This window comes from Theropithecus gelada, chromosome X (genome assembly GCF_003255815.1).
Source record: "Theropithecus gelada isolate Dixy chromosome X, Tgel_1.0, whole genome shotgun sequence".
Taxonomy (NCBI): domain Eukaryota; kingdom Metazoa; phylum Chordata; class Mammalia; order Primates; family Cercopithecidae; genus Theropithecus; species Theropithecus gelada.
This window is the reverse complement of record NC_037689.1, coordinates 128,231,535-128,246,008: the sequence shown is the minus strand read 5'-3', so window position 1 is coordinate 128,246,008 and position 14,474 is coordinate 128,231,535. Positions and strand designations below refer to the sequence as shown.

At 38.4% G+C, this 14,474-nt stretch overlaps 1 protein-coding gene across 4 annotated transcripts in view; it reads left to right on the top strand.

Moving 5' to 3' along the window:
- ENOX2 (ecto-NOX disulfide-thiol exchanger 2) overlaps window positions 1-14,474 on the top strand; it is a 291,824-nt gene that overhangs the window by 241,596 nt on the left and 35,754 nt on the right. For all 4 annotated transcript variants that reach the window (XM_025373306.1, XM_025373305.1, XM_025373303.1 and 1 more), the window contains 3 exons: window positions 2,118-2,330; window positions 4,110-4,216; window positions 13,486-13,600. In XM_025373306.1, the coding sequence (XP_025229091.1) occupies window positions 2,118-2,330; window positions 4,110-4,216; window positions 13,486-13,600 (435 nt within the window). The remainder of the gene's footprint in view (window positions 1-2,117; window positions 2,331-4,109; window positions 4,217-13,485; window positions 13,601-14,474) is intronic.

The window sequence follows — 14,474 nt, the reverse complement described above, 5'->3', positions numbered from 1 at the left end:
TGAAGACTTGCAGATAGAGGGGTGTACCTAGTAACTCAAGAACCAGAAAATGTATCCCTACTACCTGTGTCTCTGCTCCTTCATTGTCTCAAGGGATGGCATTTTTCTCTTCAGACATCAGGTGGCTAGAAATAAACAAGTTTTCCTCACTTTTCCACTTCAGAGAATTTTAGGCATGATCTATGTGACTTGGAACCTGTAAGAGCCCTCTTTTATAGTGGATACAAGTTAGGTTTTAATTCCAAGTCAAATGAGTGAATCTGGATGATAGGATTTGATGTGTTCCTGAAAAACTCTGGTAAAATTCTCATTTTAAAGACGAGAAAATTAAGGTCCAGAAAGTAGTCATGCTGTACATTCTTCTTAGATTACTCAAAGACTTAGCCACCACCAACTAAAAAGTAAAGACTTTTAAATCACTTTAAAAGACCAATTTATTTAAAACAGTGACTCTGGAGACATGTAGACATTGCTTAATCAGACTGCTTTCCCATTAGTTTTGATTCTTGTTCCCCTTGTTTGACTCTCAGCCATTTTGTTAATTTAACATTAATTGCTCTGCCTGGTCTCCTGTCTTAGTAGCTCAAATCCAGTCTTTCTCATTTTCTGAGTATAGATGATTTTATTGGATGAATGCTGGTGTCCCATTGATCTTATTGGTAACACCAATCCAGCTCTAATGGTATGAATTTTCCCTTCTTCTTGTGCTCTCAGCTCAGCAAGATACTGCTAATCCTACTTTCCAAATAGGTTTCCTTCACCAGACATGTTTGTACCTCATAGCCTAAGGGATTCACACATGTAAGAAATTGGTTTTGACTTTCTTTAAGGGAAAAGCAGAAAATCTAGAGTCCAGAATAGAGGCACAGAAATAATGGTACATTTTGAAAAACTGAAAAGGCTGAAAGCATTGGTAAGATGCCAGGTCCAAGACTTGCCTATTTGCACAACACCAAACAAATCAGTTTAAGTTTAAAAAAAAAATGAATTTAATGGGTGTGTGACCCTCAAGAGAAGCAAAAACTGAGCATCAACATAAAGTCTATAAGTAATAAAGTGAAAAGCTGCTATAAGGGGAGGCTGACTGCTTGTTATATGTCTGCACTGAAAAAGGGGCAAGAGGCAGGAAGTTCAAATTGCAGTGAAAGAAATTTCCATTTGACATAAGGGTTTCTAGCCAGAGAAGGATGTGAAGCCCTTGAATAGATCCAAATGGGCTCTCCCTCTCTGGAGCCTTTAAGAACAGAATGCGTAAGTGGCTATCTTGGGGAGCTGAACCAGAAGCTTTGGAAGAGCTGTGCTCTTAACTATCTTAACTAATCACAGAATAACTCCTAACTAGCTGCAGAAATCTACATGGAGGGTTCTTCAGGCAAGAGAAAAAAGGATATGGAGAAATATAGAAATAAAATAAATTGCATCAAAATAAATTGTGACTGGGACTAAGTGGAAGGCCTGGGGCTGTGGATTGAACACAGGAGTGATACTATAAAAGGTTGAAGATGTACATGTTTGTGTCTAAAGAATGACCCACTTAACTCTTCCCTGAGGCTCCTCCCAACACTGTAATTCCATGGATCCAAGGTAAAGTTACTGTCAAATTCGAGTTAAACTCAGGATTCAACTTTGCTTTTCCTCATTAAAACACAGGACTATAGAATTCTGAAGTTCCCTCACTAATTCATGTTTTTTTTCTCTCTCTCTCTCCCCTCTGCCCCCTGCCCCCCTTCTCTCTCTCTCTCTCTCTCTCTCTCTCTCTCTCTCTCTCTCTCACACACACACACACACACACACACACACAGTCAGAGAGGGTAAGAGATTTGTAATACATGAAAGCTATATATCAGTGCAGAAAACTTTTTTCAAGGAAACATTTCTCTTTCTGAAAATTCATCATAGACCACAACCAATCTGACTGCATTGATCCTTCCATTCTTCCTGTTTGTCTGCCTGCCTACTGCCTGTGTGTGCACGTGTGTGTATGTGTTGCTCCTCATCCTCATCAATTCATTTACCCACCACTGCCAAAAACCATGATGCCCTCTTTGCCAGCATGTTGGGAAAATAGATCAAAATGTGGTTACCTTTGTTAGTTATAAAAATACATTTTTTTTCAGATGATTCCAAATTCTCAGAAGCTGTACAGACCTTGCTCACTTGGATAGAGCGAGGAGAGGTCAACCGTCGTAGCGCCAACAACTTCTACTCCATGATCCAGTCAGCCAACAGCCATGTCCGCCGCCTGGTGAACGAGAAAGCTGCCCATGAGAAAGATATGGAAGAAGCAAAGGAGAAGTTCAAGCAGGCCCTTTCTGGAATTCTCATTCAATGTGAGTGGAACTTAGAGTTCTGCTGGAATGAGGATAAGTCACTTCACTTAGTTACTTGCTCTCTATGGAAGCCCAGGTCTCCAGAGCCATCCTGTGTTAAGGCTCAAGGCTCCCTTTTTCACTGCCTTGTGCTCTCCTTGTATTGCCAAATGCCCATGCTCCAGTTTCACAGGAGACATGTGGGCACCTGCTAGCTTCATTTTCTCTGGTATATCTACTTCAACTCCTTAGAAACAGTGATCCTTAAGCCACATCCTGTACTTCTACAGCCCTGGGCCTCAGTAGAGGACTGGGTATTTTATTGCTAAAGTTACAATGTAGCATCAACATTTTAAAGCTGCTTTTCTTCAGATTTGCATAATTATCATCATGTAATATGCCTTCTAGAAACTCCATTTCAAAGATCAATGTAATTATATTTCCCAAGGTGATTGGATAAAACTCAAATTTTCTACTTCTACATTTTTGATTTAGTTTACTTTCTTCTGCTACCTTTGCTGGATGTCATAGACACTGGGACAAGGTGAGAAACTACCAAAATGGCCATTTTCAAAAAGAAGTTCTGCTTCAAACCTATCTAAGGTCTCTGAAATGAGCCAGATCAGATAAATTATCAAGTAATTTTTTGTTTACCGCATTATAAAATTATACGCTCTTATTTTTTCAGTAAGAAAGAGTATTCACCTTAAGAGTAAGGGTACAGTTTTATGATTTTGCTTTTAAACAATTATAGTCCACTCTTTCCAAACTTGACTTCCCTGTACTTGACTCATACATAATTGTGATTAAGGGGGAATTGTTCCATTTGCCGCTTGTATTTTGAAAGTATATATGAGCATAAAATCCAGGAGGCAAAAGCACATGTCTTCAGGACTTGAGAATAAATTTTTTAAAAGAGAGAGCAGCACACATCATGGGAATATAAATCCTTAAGTCATTAGAAGACAGGGTGCAAACAGGGGTGTAAAGAGAAAAAAATAATACCTCTGGATTTTCTTGCTGTGAACACCCAACCAGAAAGGGGCTCTTGTCCTGCTTTTCTTTTCCCAAAAGAGTCATGTCTAAGCTTCCCCTCTCTTGAACTGTGATTAGGATAAAGTCCAAGAACATCTGCACACATTTTCCCGTTTGACATTTTAAGAGACCTTGAAAAATACTCTCCAGGACCACACTTACACAGTATCCTTCCCTAAAATTTGTATTTCTCCAGTCAACGAGTCTATCTCGGTAGACTTAAAAAAGATCCACTCCATCTTAGGTTTTGATTTGATGCTTCTAGTTAAACATACCTCAGAATAGTAAAAGCATGAATTCTGTTGAAGCAAAGCATCCAAGTGTGTGTCAGAGCGCTATGAAAGGAGCCAGGGGTAGAATGTTTCTGGTACGGTTTGCCATTTTCTTCCATGCTGTGTGGAGTCACTAGTACTAAACTAAAGACAAGTACTAAATTAAAGTGCATTTGCTGTGACTCTTCCTCTCCTGCCTCCATGAATTCACACTGCCTGTATTAAAACTCTAGTTGTTACCATTTTACCCCAAGCCTCTGGTGTTCCCTTTTGCCTTTCTGTATGTTGATGTCTTTTCCTTTGCGTCCCCTTTAAAATCAAAGTACCCCAACACACATAGCCTTTTCCAAGCACAACCACAGCTTAGTATAGTGTCATAACGAGAAGATACAACAAGCCTGATGCTTCTCTTTTATTTCATTTCTTTTCTCCTCTCTTTTTCCATCCCTGGATGATACCCTGGCCTGATCCAACTGCTGATTTGATGCTGCAGTTGAGCAGATAGTGGCTGTGTACCATTCTGCCTCCAAGCAGAAGGCATGGGACCACTTCACAAAAGCCCAGCGGAAGAACATCAGCGTGTGGTGCAAACAAGCTGAGGTTGGTAACTTTTTATTCTGGTAGCCCCTCAGGGGGACAGTTTCTTTCTTTAACAAGTTATTGATTTGGAGTTTAGCCAGAATTAAATAGTGCCAAGCTCCCATGGTCACAACAAGGCCCTAATGAAACACTAAGACATGTTCTATAGCCTGTCACTGTGTCCAGACCACCTGCTGTCAAAAGGGTAATAAATGTGCATGTGCTGTGGTGAATGCATTCTGCTGGTTGGAAACCTTAGCAGTGAAAATGTAGCTGGGATAATTATAAGTTTACTTCTCTAAGCGAGCTAGTCTTGGGTACAACAGTAATTACTGACCTGCGCTTCTGGTGTTAGTAATATTAGGGCTGTCTTACATTTTTTAGAGTGTCTTGACAGTGAAGGATGGAAGCTGCCTGGTGTTACATTGGATCTTTGAAATTTCTGAGCTTCTTTTATCAAACTCATTTAGTCATCTTTATAGGTGGAAGCTTTAAAGGTAACAGGACTCTGATCTTAGGTTAAGGTTGGCACACACCTCTCTGCTTATACTCAAGTGACATTTTTAGCATAACAATAGAATAAATGTGATGTGATTAGGTTGCTATTCTTTTTTTTTTTTTTTTTTTTTTTTTTTGAGATAGAGTCTCGCTCTGTCGCCCAGGCTGGAGTGCAGTGGCCGGATCTCAGCTCACTGCAAGCTCCGCCTCCCGGGTTTATGCCATTCTCCTGCCTCAGCCTCCCGAGTAGCTGGGACTACAGGTGCCCGCCACCTCACCCGGCTAGTTTTTTGTATTTTTTAGTAGAGACAGAGTTTCACTGTGTTAGCCAGGATGGTCTCGATCTCCTGACCTCGTGATCCGCCCGTCTCAGCCTCCCAAAGTGCTGGGATTACAGGCTTGAGCCACCGCGCCCAGCCTAAGTTGCTATTCTGAATCAAAGATTAAAAACTGAGATGGGAGATTTCACTGATCTGCCATTGCAAATCCTGTTACATATGCCTCAAGTCCCTATTCCTATGGGCAACTTCCTTACCAAGCCCTAATATTTTCAATTTATATATGCAGCAGCTTTTTCAACTACATTTCTGGTCCTCTTTGCCAGCCTGGTAGCAGTCCCATTATATCTATCAATGGAAATTGTCATATTCCTTAACTTTTAAATAGCATTTACAAGATATTTACATTTATAAAGTGCTTTCACATTGGTTATCTCACCTGTGTGAGCCTCACAATAGACAAGGTGGAGTGAAAAATGTATTGAACTAAGAGCCAGACATGAATTCAAATCTCAGCTCTGACATGTTAGCGCTGTGTGACTGAGCAAGTTATTCAGCCTTTCTCAGTCTCTGTTTCTTCACCTGTAAATTCGAGACAATAATGAAACCAGTCTTATACGATTAGATGAGTTAGGAAATGTGTAAACAGTTTGAAAAATAGAAATAGTATTACTTCAGTTTTTATTAACAACTTCATAAGGGATAGTGAGTAGGTATAGAATTCATGTTTTACCTGCAGGAAAACTGAAACATAAAAATGTTAAGTAATTTACACAAAATTACAAAGCTAGCAAATGGACTAGAAATTATTCTCCTCACTGTGAGCTCTGGTGCAAAATGCTTTGTGGTCTTGAGCTAGTCATTTAACCTTTGTGGCTCTTTTGTTTCTTAACCTATAAAATAAAGATAGTAATTTCTCTCTGTCCTTCACTAGAATATATGAGATATGTTTGTGTGAGAAAAATTTGAAAACCATGAAAAGCATTTAGGAAAAAATAAGCCAAATCCTGTTTATAAACTGATAGTATCTGAGCCATCAATTCTGGCACAGCAAAGGGATCTGGGAGTCACTAGAAAGAAATCCTTGAAGACATCCATCCAGTGGGTGGGTGGAGTCATAAAAAGCCAATAGCATTTTTACTTGTTTTTTAAAGAATTAGGGGAATAAAGAAAACAATTATCTTACTGTAGCACAAAGTGGTTTTAGAATCCTAGGGCTGCCTTCTGTTGTTCACCTTCAACAAACAAAATTCAACTTTGTGATTCAAATGTTTACTGATCACTTTCTCCATCTCAAGCACTATGACAGGCAACATAGAATGAAAGGATCTTTGCCCTCAGGGAGGTAGAAGGGTAATGAAAGTGATCAAGAGGAGAAGGGGAGTTTCACACGCTAAATTTAAAATATCCAGTCTTCAGAAGAATAAAAGTTGAGAGAAAAATGCTCAATAAGTCTTATGATTGTAGAAAAGCAGAATAGGCATTAAGTTTCTACCTTCCCTTTGATACACATATACTTCTAACTTCTCTTTGGGTTAGAAGAAGTTGGCTGAATGGCCCCACCCTTTAAAGAAAGCCTTGACAGTACAACGTTGCCTTTTTGCAGGAGGAAGGAAGCCTCTGGTTGGAATGCTGATTTGCCTAGGTCACAACAACACCTTTTTTTTTTTTGGAGACGGAGTCTCGCCCTGTCACCCAGGCTGGAGTGCAGTGGCGCGATCTCAGCTCACTGCAACTTCCGCCTCTCGGGTTCAAGCAATTCTTCTGCCTCAGCCTCCCGAGTAGCTGAGACTACAGACACACGCCGCCACGCCCGGCTAATCTTTTGTATTTTAGTAGAGATGGGGTTTCACCATGTTGCCAAGGCTGTTCTCGAACTCCTGAGCTCAGGCAATCTGCCCACCTCGGCCTCCCAAAGTGCTAGGATTACAGGCGTGAGCCACCATGCCCGGCCGTCACAACACTTTTGTAAACTATGTGGCCATAAAATATTACCCATCAATCATATTCATCAAGGGTCTGTGTAGTTATTAGATTGATACAAAAGTAATTGTAGTTTTTGCCATTAATATTTCAAGCCTACTTATTTAGTGGATATATACTTGAGTTTAATTAGACTCACAGTAGAGATAGCTGTACCAGTGAGCTGGACACTCCTTAGGACCTATAGAGAACTGAGATATTTGCACCCTATTACCCAATATTGTAACAGAACTTCCTTGGCAGAGTGGCGATGATAAAGTACATGACCAGCATGACTTTCCAGGAGCTACATGTTTCATGTTGTGCCTTGTAGACTGTAGAAACCCCAAAACCTCCTTCCTGATTGTTTGATTGAATTAAATTAAGGTCCACCTTGAATATCTCAAATTTTGTTCAATACTACAACAGCTGAAAGTGGGACATAGCTCATAACCTTTCTCTGGTATTGCATTCCCTAAGCCTAAAAGATCTCTTTCACTTTATATTGGTGCCTCTTTAAGTCAGAGTTTGTTTTTGTTTTTATTTTTGTCCTTGTTTTTTTTTTTTTTAACCTCTGCAAACTTTTACTTGATAGCAGGCAACTGTGAGGACTGAAAGCAGGTATCCTGTGGGAAATAAACCATCTTCTTAAATTGTGGCTGCCTCTTAACACCCCTTGAAAATCAGAACATCTCAAAAACTTAATCAACTAGGCTGGCTTATTTTTGACCTAGGCATCCAAGCTACATAGAACTCATAAGCCAAGGGTTTCATCAAAGTGAAAGTTTCTGACGTTCAAGCCTTTTACCGGTTGCGTCTGAGAACAAGTCAGCCAATGACCTCCTCATGTCACAAAGTACCTGTTCCTTGTCTCATTGTCATCCTTCTACCAGCAGCCAACACGGTCTTACTCTGCTGAGAGAAAGGATGTAGCGTATTAAGGAAAAGTTTCCACCTTTGGGGAGCTTAGACACTGACTTTGGTAGTGTATGTCAAGCAGACTAGTTTGCTACTGAGTCTTTTTCATTGCTTTATGTTCCTGATTTATTTGTGTGTGAGGTCCCTGCTAATACAACTGAAAAGGGTATTAGGAGAAGGCTGAATGAAGTCCCTCCGCTTACTAAAATTTGGTGTCTATAGTGACTTTACTGGCAGTTCTATGTGTTGTGGGAACTCTTTTTCTACAGAATCACTTAAAACCTATGTGTTTCCCTCTAGCTGGCCTAGATTAGAAGCTAAAGCTTTGATAATGTGTAAAAACTGGAGCCATAACAGTAAGCCCTAGGAGATGCCCTCTTACATCTTCCTTAGATGCAGTTTTACACCACTGGGCTAGAGGAAAAGGGACTTGATGATTACTAGTATTCTTGTAGAATGAAATACTGTGATTGCTAAAATGACTTTCTTTATAGAATTACAGGCCTACCATTCCAAACTCTGAAGAACTGTTTGCAGATAGATATTCAAATAATCCACATACCCTTGGTTTAGGACCCATCTGCACTAACACCAGCTATTGGCCTTCAGCCCTCAAAAAACATACTAACACAATTTGGATCAACCTAATTTATATTTCTACTATGTATCGTGCAATAGACATTAATTAAGAACCTGAGTTTGTACTTTGCTTCATTATATTAAATGATATCTCAGAATCAAATTTCTACATAAGTGTAGAAGCTATCTCCCTGTCCTCTGCTTCTTTCCATTCCCTTGTCTGATCCCTTCTTCACCAATCTTCCTCTTAATGTTGAAAGTCTTAGGCTGGGCATGGTGGCTCATGCCTGTAATCCCAGTACTTTGGGAGGCTGACACAGGCAGATTGCTTGAGCTCAGGAGTTCGAGACCAGCTTGGGCAACATGGTAAAACCCCATCTCTACAAAAAATACAAAACTTAGCTGGGTGTGGTGGCCCATGCCTGTGTTCCCAGCTACTTGAGAGGCTGAGGTGGGAGGATCACTTGAACTCAGGAGGTTGAGTCTGTAGTGAACACCACTGCACTCCAGCCTGGGCAACAGAGCAAGACCCTGTTAAAAAAATAAAAGAAACTCTGGCTAAGTAGAATTTTGTTATACATTTAATAAGAAACTGATTTTTCTAGTGATCATGTTCCTATCATAAAACATGAATAAGATTAATTTAAATCCACATAAATTTTTGTGAAACTATAGTTAATTAATGTGTAATGATTTATGATTTGCTTACTTTATGATAAATCAAAAATGTCAGCTGGTACAGAAGTGGTTCTTTTCATGCATTTTCCTGTCTCAGATTTCAGTTTTATTCCACATGAAAGTACATTGTCCCCCATTATAGAGTAGTGTGTGAATTTCTAAGCTTCAGAAAAAGTTATTGTTAGATCAGACTCAGTCATTATAATGTGTTTCCAGAAATCACTAACAGTTCACTGTTGAAATGAAAAATATCACAAATCTACTGTGGGCAGGAGAATGGTATAAAAACTTTAGGAGGACTATCTTACCTTTTTTGTTGTAGTCTATCAGTGATGTGACCGAGTCAATTTCAGGTAGAGATTTACAAATGCAAATTGCTGAAAAATGTTTCATGCCATTGCCATTCTTTTGGTTTCAGCACTGGATTCAAAATGCCGGGATGGGAAATGGGGCAAATCCGGGAGACAGCTATTTCCTTTGCTGTCTGCTCTTCAGTGGTCAGAGTTTTTCCCCTGCCTGCACCTATGTCCAAACTAGGTAGAATGCCTTCCTCATGTTCATGTCACTTTTTAGCCCTTCACTCTGAAGGTATTTGTTAGGATTTCCTTCCCAAAGTAGAGCTTTTCTGATCCAACCAGAGAATACAGAAGACAAGTAGCTCAGACGTCAAGTGCTTTAAGGGAAAGATTTTCGAAGAATTAAAACCTCACTCCTTATTTTTGGGAGTACTGTCGCTTACTAAATGTTCCCCATAAGCTTACTTTAGTATAGTACCCCATAACCTCTACTGTTCTCTTTACCTTTTATCCCATTCATGTGATATAGTATTAGGTATTTATAGAAGAATAATGATATAATACTGAGCTTCTTTGTAGCTAGAAAGGATTGTCTAGTGGGAAGGTGGTTCTGAGCTCAGCCAGTTTGCCTGCCTGACTGAACAACTTAGGAAAACATACCTCTTAGTTTTTCTTACCCTTATTTTATTATCAGTTAAAGCAACTGGTGATTTTTATTCCTGAAGTACTTTGAAACATTTAAGTAAAATTTGTTCATAGGTCTGTTATATTTCCAGAGATTTTTGAAGATGTGAAAGACTTCTAGATAAACTGTATCACGTAATTTTTAAACTTTTTATGTTTCTAATAAGAGATTACACTTGTTTGTCCAGCTGGAAGAAGAGAGATGTTTTGTGGATGCTGAAAACCTAGAGGACATGCCTTAGCTTTAGCTCTCAGATATTCCTGCCCTGGGACATTTCCCTAGAAGGAACACATTTTACTCTTCTGAGAAACACAGTAACTTTCTCAGGGTTATGTGACGTGTTTTTGAATCAAGAGTTGGTCTCTGCTTATACTCTCCAACAGTCTACATTTTTGTTAGGTAACTAGAAAGTCATGACTTTTCCTAATGCAGTAAGTTGTACAATATTCGAATTTGCCAATGTCAAACTTCATTATAATCACCTTTCCAGTAACAGCTCTTTGATGATAACTGAAAATCAGACTCCTGAGATAGAATGAATTCTCAGAAATGAGAAATTCCTTTATCGTTCTCTGTGTAATAAGTTTGAATAAGACATAGCAAATCTCTCTCTTGACATAGCCCCTTAAAGTTCATTTTTCTCAAGCAAGTCATTATTTTATTCTATTTTAGGTAATGCCCCTGAAGCACATGGGAGAGTCTATGTTAGCATCTTCTTTTTCTATTCTTAACTATCAGTGATGATACTAAATAGCTCACTTTTTTTAAAAAGAGTTTTTTATTTATTTTTAGTAAAAACTTAACTTGAGATAGAAATCATTATTTTTCCTGATAAAAGGAATAAAAAGGAGGATGTTGGTTGGGATAGTGACTAACTACACCATTAATTATTTTAAAATCCATTTGAAATATATATAATTCCCCTAAATGGAGGCAATTTTCACAGACAACTTCGGATATTTCCTGTGTACAGCCCAGTACAGGCTAATCCAAGCAAGGAATTCTCAGTTCAGTGCTGAGGAGCCTCTGACAGGCATTAGTTGGCCTCTAAATGATTGCAAGCTGCTTCAAAATGCACAGTTGTTGTGTTTACCTTTTTAAAGTGACTTTTCTCATGGAATCTTGATCATTTTCAGTGTTTTTCATGCCTTCCTGAAGGTCTGTGTTTATATCCGTTAGCACTTCCCTTCAGCCTAAAGAACTTTCTTCAGCATTTTCTATAGCATATTTCTATAGCGCAAATCTGTTGGTGATGAATTCTTGCATTTAATTTTGTCTGAAAGTATACCTCAGCTTTGTTCTTGAGAGAATTTGTCTCTGAATACAGAATTCTGAATAAATGGATATTTGTATTTCTTCATGAACTTTAAAGATATTATTTCACTGACTTCTGGCCTTAAATTGTTTCTGAAGGAAGTCAAAGTATTCAAATTGTTGTTCCCCTCTGTATAATGCATTGCTTTTCTCTGGCTGCTTTCCAGAGTTTATCTTTATCTTTAGCTTTCTGCTGTTTTAATATGATATACTTTTTTCACACATATCCTGCTTGGGGTTCACTGAGCTCTTTGAATATGTAGATTAATGTCTTTCATCAAATTTCAGAAATTGCCAACCCTTATTTCTTCAAATCTTTTAAAATTATTTTCTTTCTCCTCTTTTTCTGCAATTTTATTTACATGTATCTTAGATCTTTGTAATCTCACAAGGTCCCAAGGCTCTGTTTTTTAAAAATAGTTATCTTTCTCTGTGTTCTTCAGATTGGATATATTTGTTGTGCTCTCTCTTTAAGTTCTCTCATTATTCTGTCATCTCTATTCTACTTTTAGGCTCATGTGGTAATTTTTATTTCAGATATCATTTTCTAGCTGTAGAATCACCCAGATGTGGTAGTTATCAGACAAGATTATAAAGCAGCTATTACAACTATTCTCAGTGATGTAAAAGAAATATGCTCATAATGAATGTAAAGATAGGAAGTCTCAGCAGAGGAATATACATTTTTTTAAAGAATCCTTGGTTCTTTTTATTTCCAGGCAAAAGAATCCTTGGTTCTTTTTATTTTCAGACAAAAGAACTCTTGGCTCCTTTTAAATGTTTCTATTCCTCTGCTGAGATTTTCTATCTTTTCATTCATTATAAACATATTTTCTTTACATCATGAGCACAGTTATATTAATAACTGCCTTAGTTTCTTGTCTGCTAAATTACCACATCTAGGTGATTTCAGTGTTGGTCTCTGTTAATTGTCCTTTCTTTCGGAAGTGGGCCATCTCTTCCTAGTTTTCTATGTCAAGTAATTTTGGGCTTTTTCCTAGATATGACAGATATTATGTTGTGAAGACTCTGGATCACACTGTGTTCTTTCAAAGAATGTTGACTTTGTTTTTGTTTGTTTTAATGGTCAATTTACTTGGTTGGATTCAAGCTGGGAATTCTATCTCTTGGATGGCAGCTCAGTTGTCATTTCAGTTCTTTTAGCCTTAGCTGTGCTGTTGGGAATCTTCCTTATGCTTTCTTGGCTCAGGTATCATGCAGACATTTGAGCAGATCTTATATACAGAATTTAAAGTTCTTTCCCCCTGCCTCTATTGTCTCCTTTCTGGGATTCCCTTCTTGCTTTCCAGTGGCTATAACTGCCCTGAACTCTCCTTGAGTTCTTTAGGCCATAAAGACTATGGGCTTTCTATTAGAAATTTAGCCATCTTATGAGGTGCTAACTCTGGTCTACCCTCAGACTAAATTGCCCTTTAAAACCTGAGAGACTCACCCTATGCTATTCCTTTCTTCCAAGTATCAGCTTCTCTTCAGAATGTGTCTGCTTTTGTTCACTCTCCAATGTCATCAAGTAGTTATAGGTTTTATTTTGTGTTTTGTCCAAAGTTTATAGTTATTATCCATGGGAAGGTTGCTCTGGTAGAATATTACTCCTGAAAGCTCATCTTTGCTGTAACTTCTAAAACTACAAAAACTCAATTAAGAGTTATGTTGAGTAAAACTATAAAAGGACAGACAAGAGGATGGCAAGCAGCAAAATTAAAGGGTCCAACATGGGGAGGTGAAAATGGCAGAACCCTTAAGGGAAAGTCCACAAATCCATGTAAGAGGTAAAATGTCTTTCATGGCCAAAAGTACTTTCTAATATGATAGGAATATACGAATCATAGACTCCTGGAGCCCTGGGTCTGGAAAGAAAGCCTAATGCAAGACAGAGCGTAACCAAGTCTGCTTTGTCTGATACTGTTTTACTTTCAACATGCCTCTTTACCTTAAGAGTATTTGGAGGATTTTTTTCCTAATATGTCAAAAAAAATGCTGCTTTATCTTATGCTTAACTCTGTTCATTTCCTCAACATTTTCAAGGAATTCCTACCTAAAAAGTATACCTTTTAACCTTAGGAAATTCGCAACATTCATAATGATGAATTAATGGGAATCAGGCGAGAAGAAGAAATGGAAATGTCTGATGATGAAATAGAAGAAACGACAGAAACAAAAGAAACTGAGGAATCAGGTAAAGATAATTCTGTTTTCTTTATTTAATAAACATGTACTTGCAGACATGATATTTTCAAACTTTTAATACCCAGTAAGGTACGGTCATCAACCCATCAGCCTGGATACCAGCTGGAAATAATTGGTGAGGCCTTAGGATTGTCTTGGAGATGCGGGCTCTTTTTTGGTTCCATATGAACTTTAAAGCAGTTTTTTCCAATTCTGTGAAGAAACTCATTGGTAGCTTGATGGGGATGGCATTGAATCTATAAATTACCTTGGGCAGTATGGCCATTTTCACGATATTGATTCTTCCTATCCATGAGCATGGTATGTTCTTCCATTTGTTTGTGTCCTCTTTAATTTCACTGAGCAGTGGTTTGTAGTTCTCCTTGAAGAGGTCCTTTACATCCCTTGTAAGTTGGATTCCTAGGTATTTGATTCTCTTTGAAGCAATTGTGAATGGAAGTTCATTCATGATTTGGCTCTCTGTTTGTCTGTTACTAGTGTATAAGAATGCTTGTGATTTTTGCACATTAATTTTGTATCCTGAGACTTTGCTGAAGTTGCTTATCAGCTTAAGGAGATTTTGGGCTGAGACAATGGGGTTTTCTAAATATACAATCATGTCATCTGCAAAGAGGGACAATTTGACTTCTTCTTTTCCTAACTGAATACCCTTGATTTCTTTCTCTTGCCTGATTGCCCTAGCCAGAACTTCCAACACTATGTTGAATAGGAGTGGTGAGAGAGGGCATCCCTGTCTTGTGCCAGTTTTCAAAGGGAATTTTTCCAGTTTTTGCCCATTCAGTATGATATTGGCTGTGGGTTTGTCATAAATAGCTCTTATTATTTTTCTCAAAAGAAGACATTCATACAGCCAACAGACACAT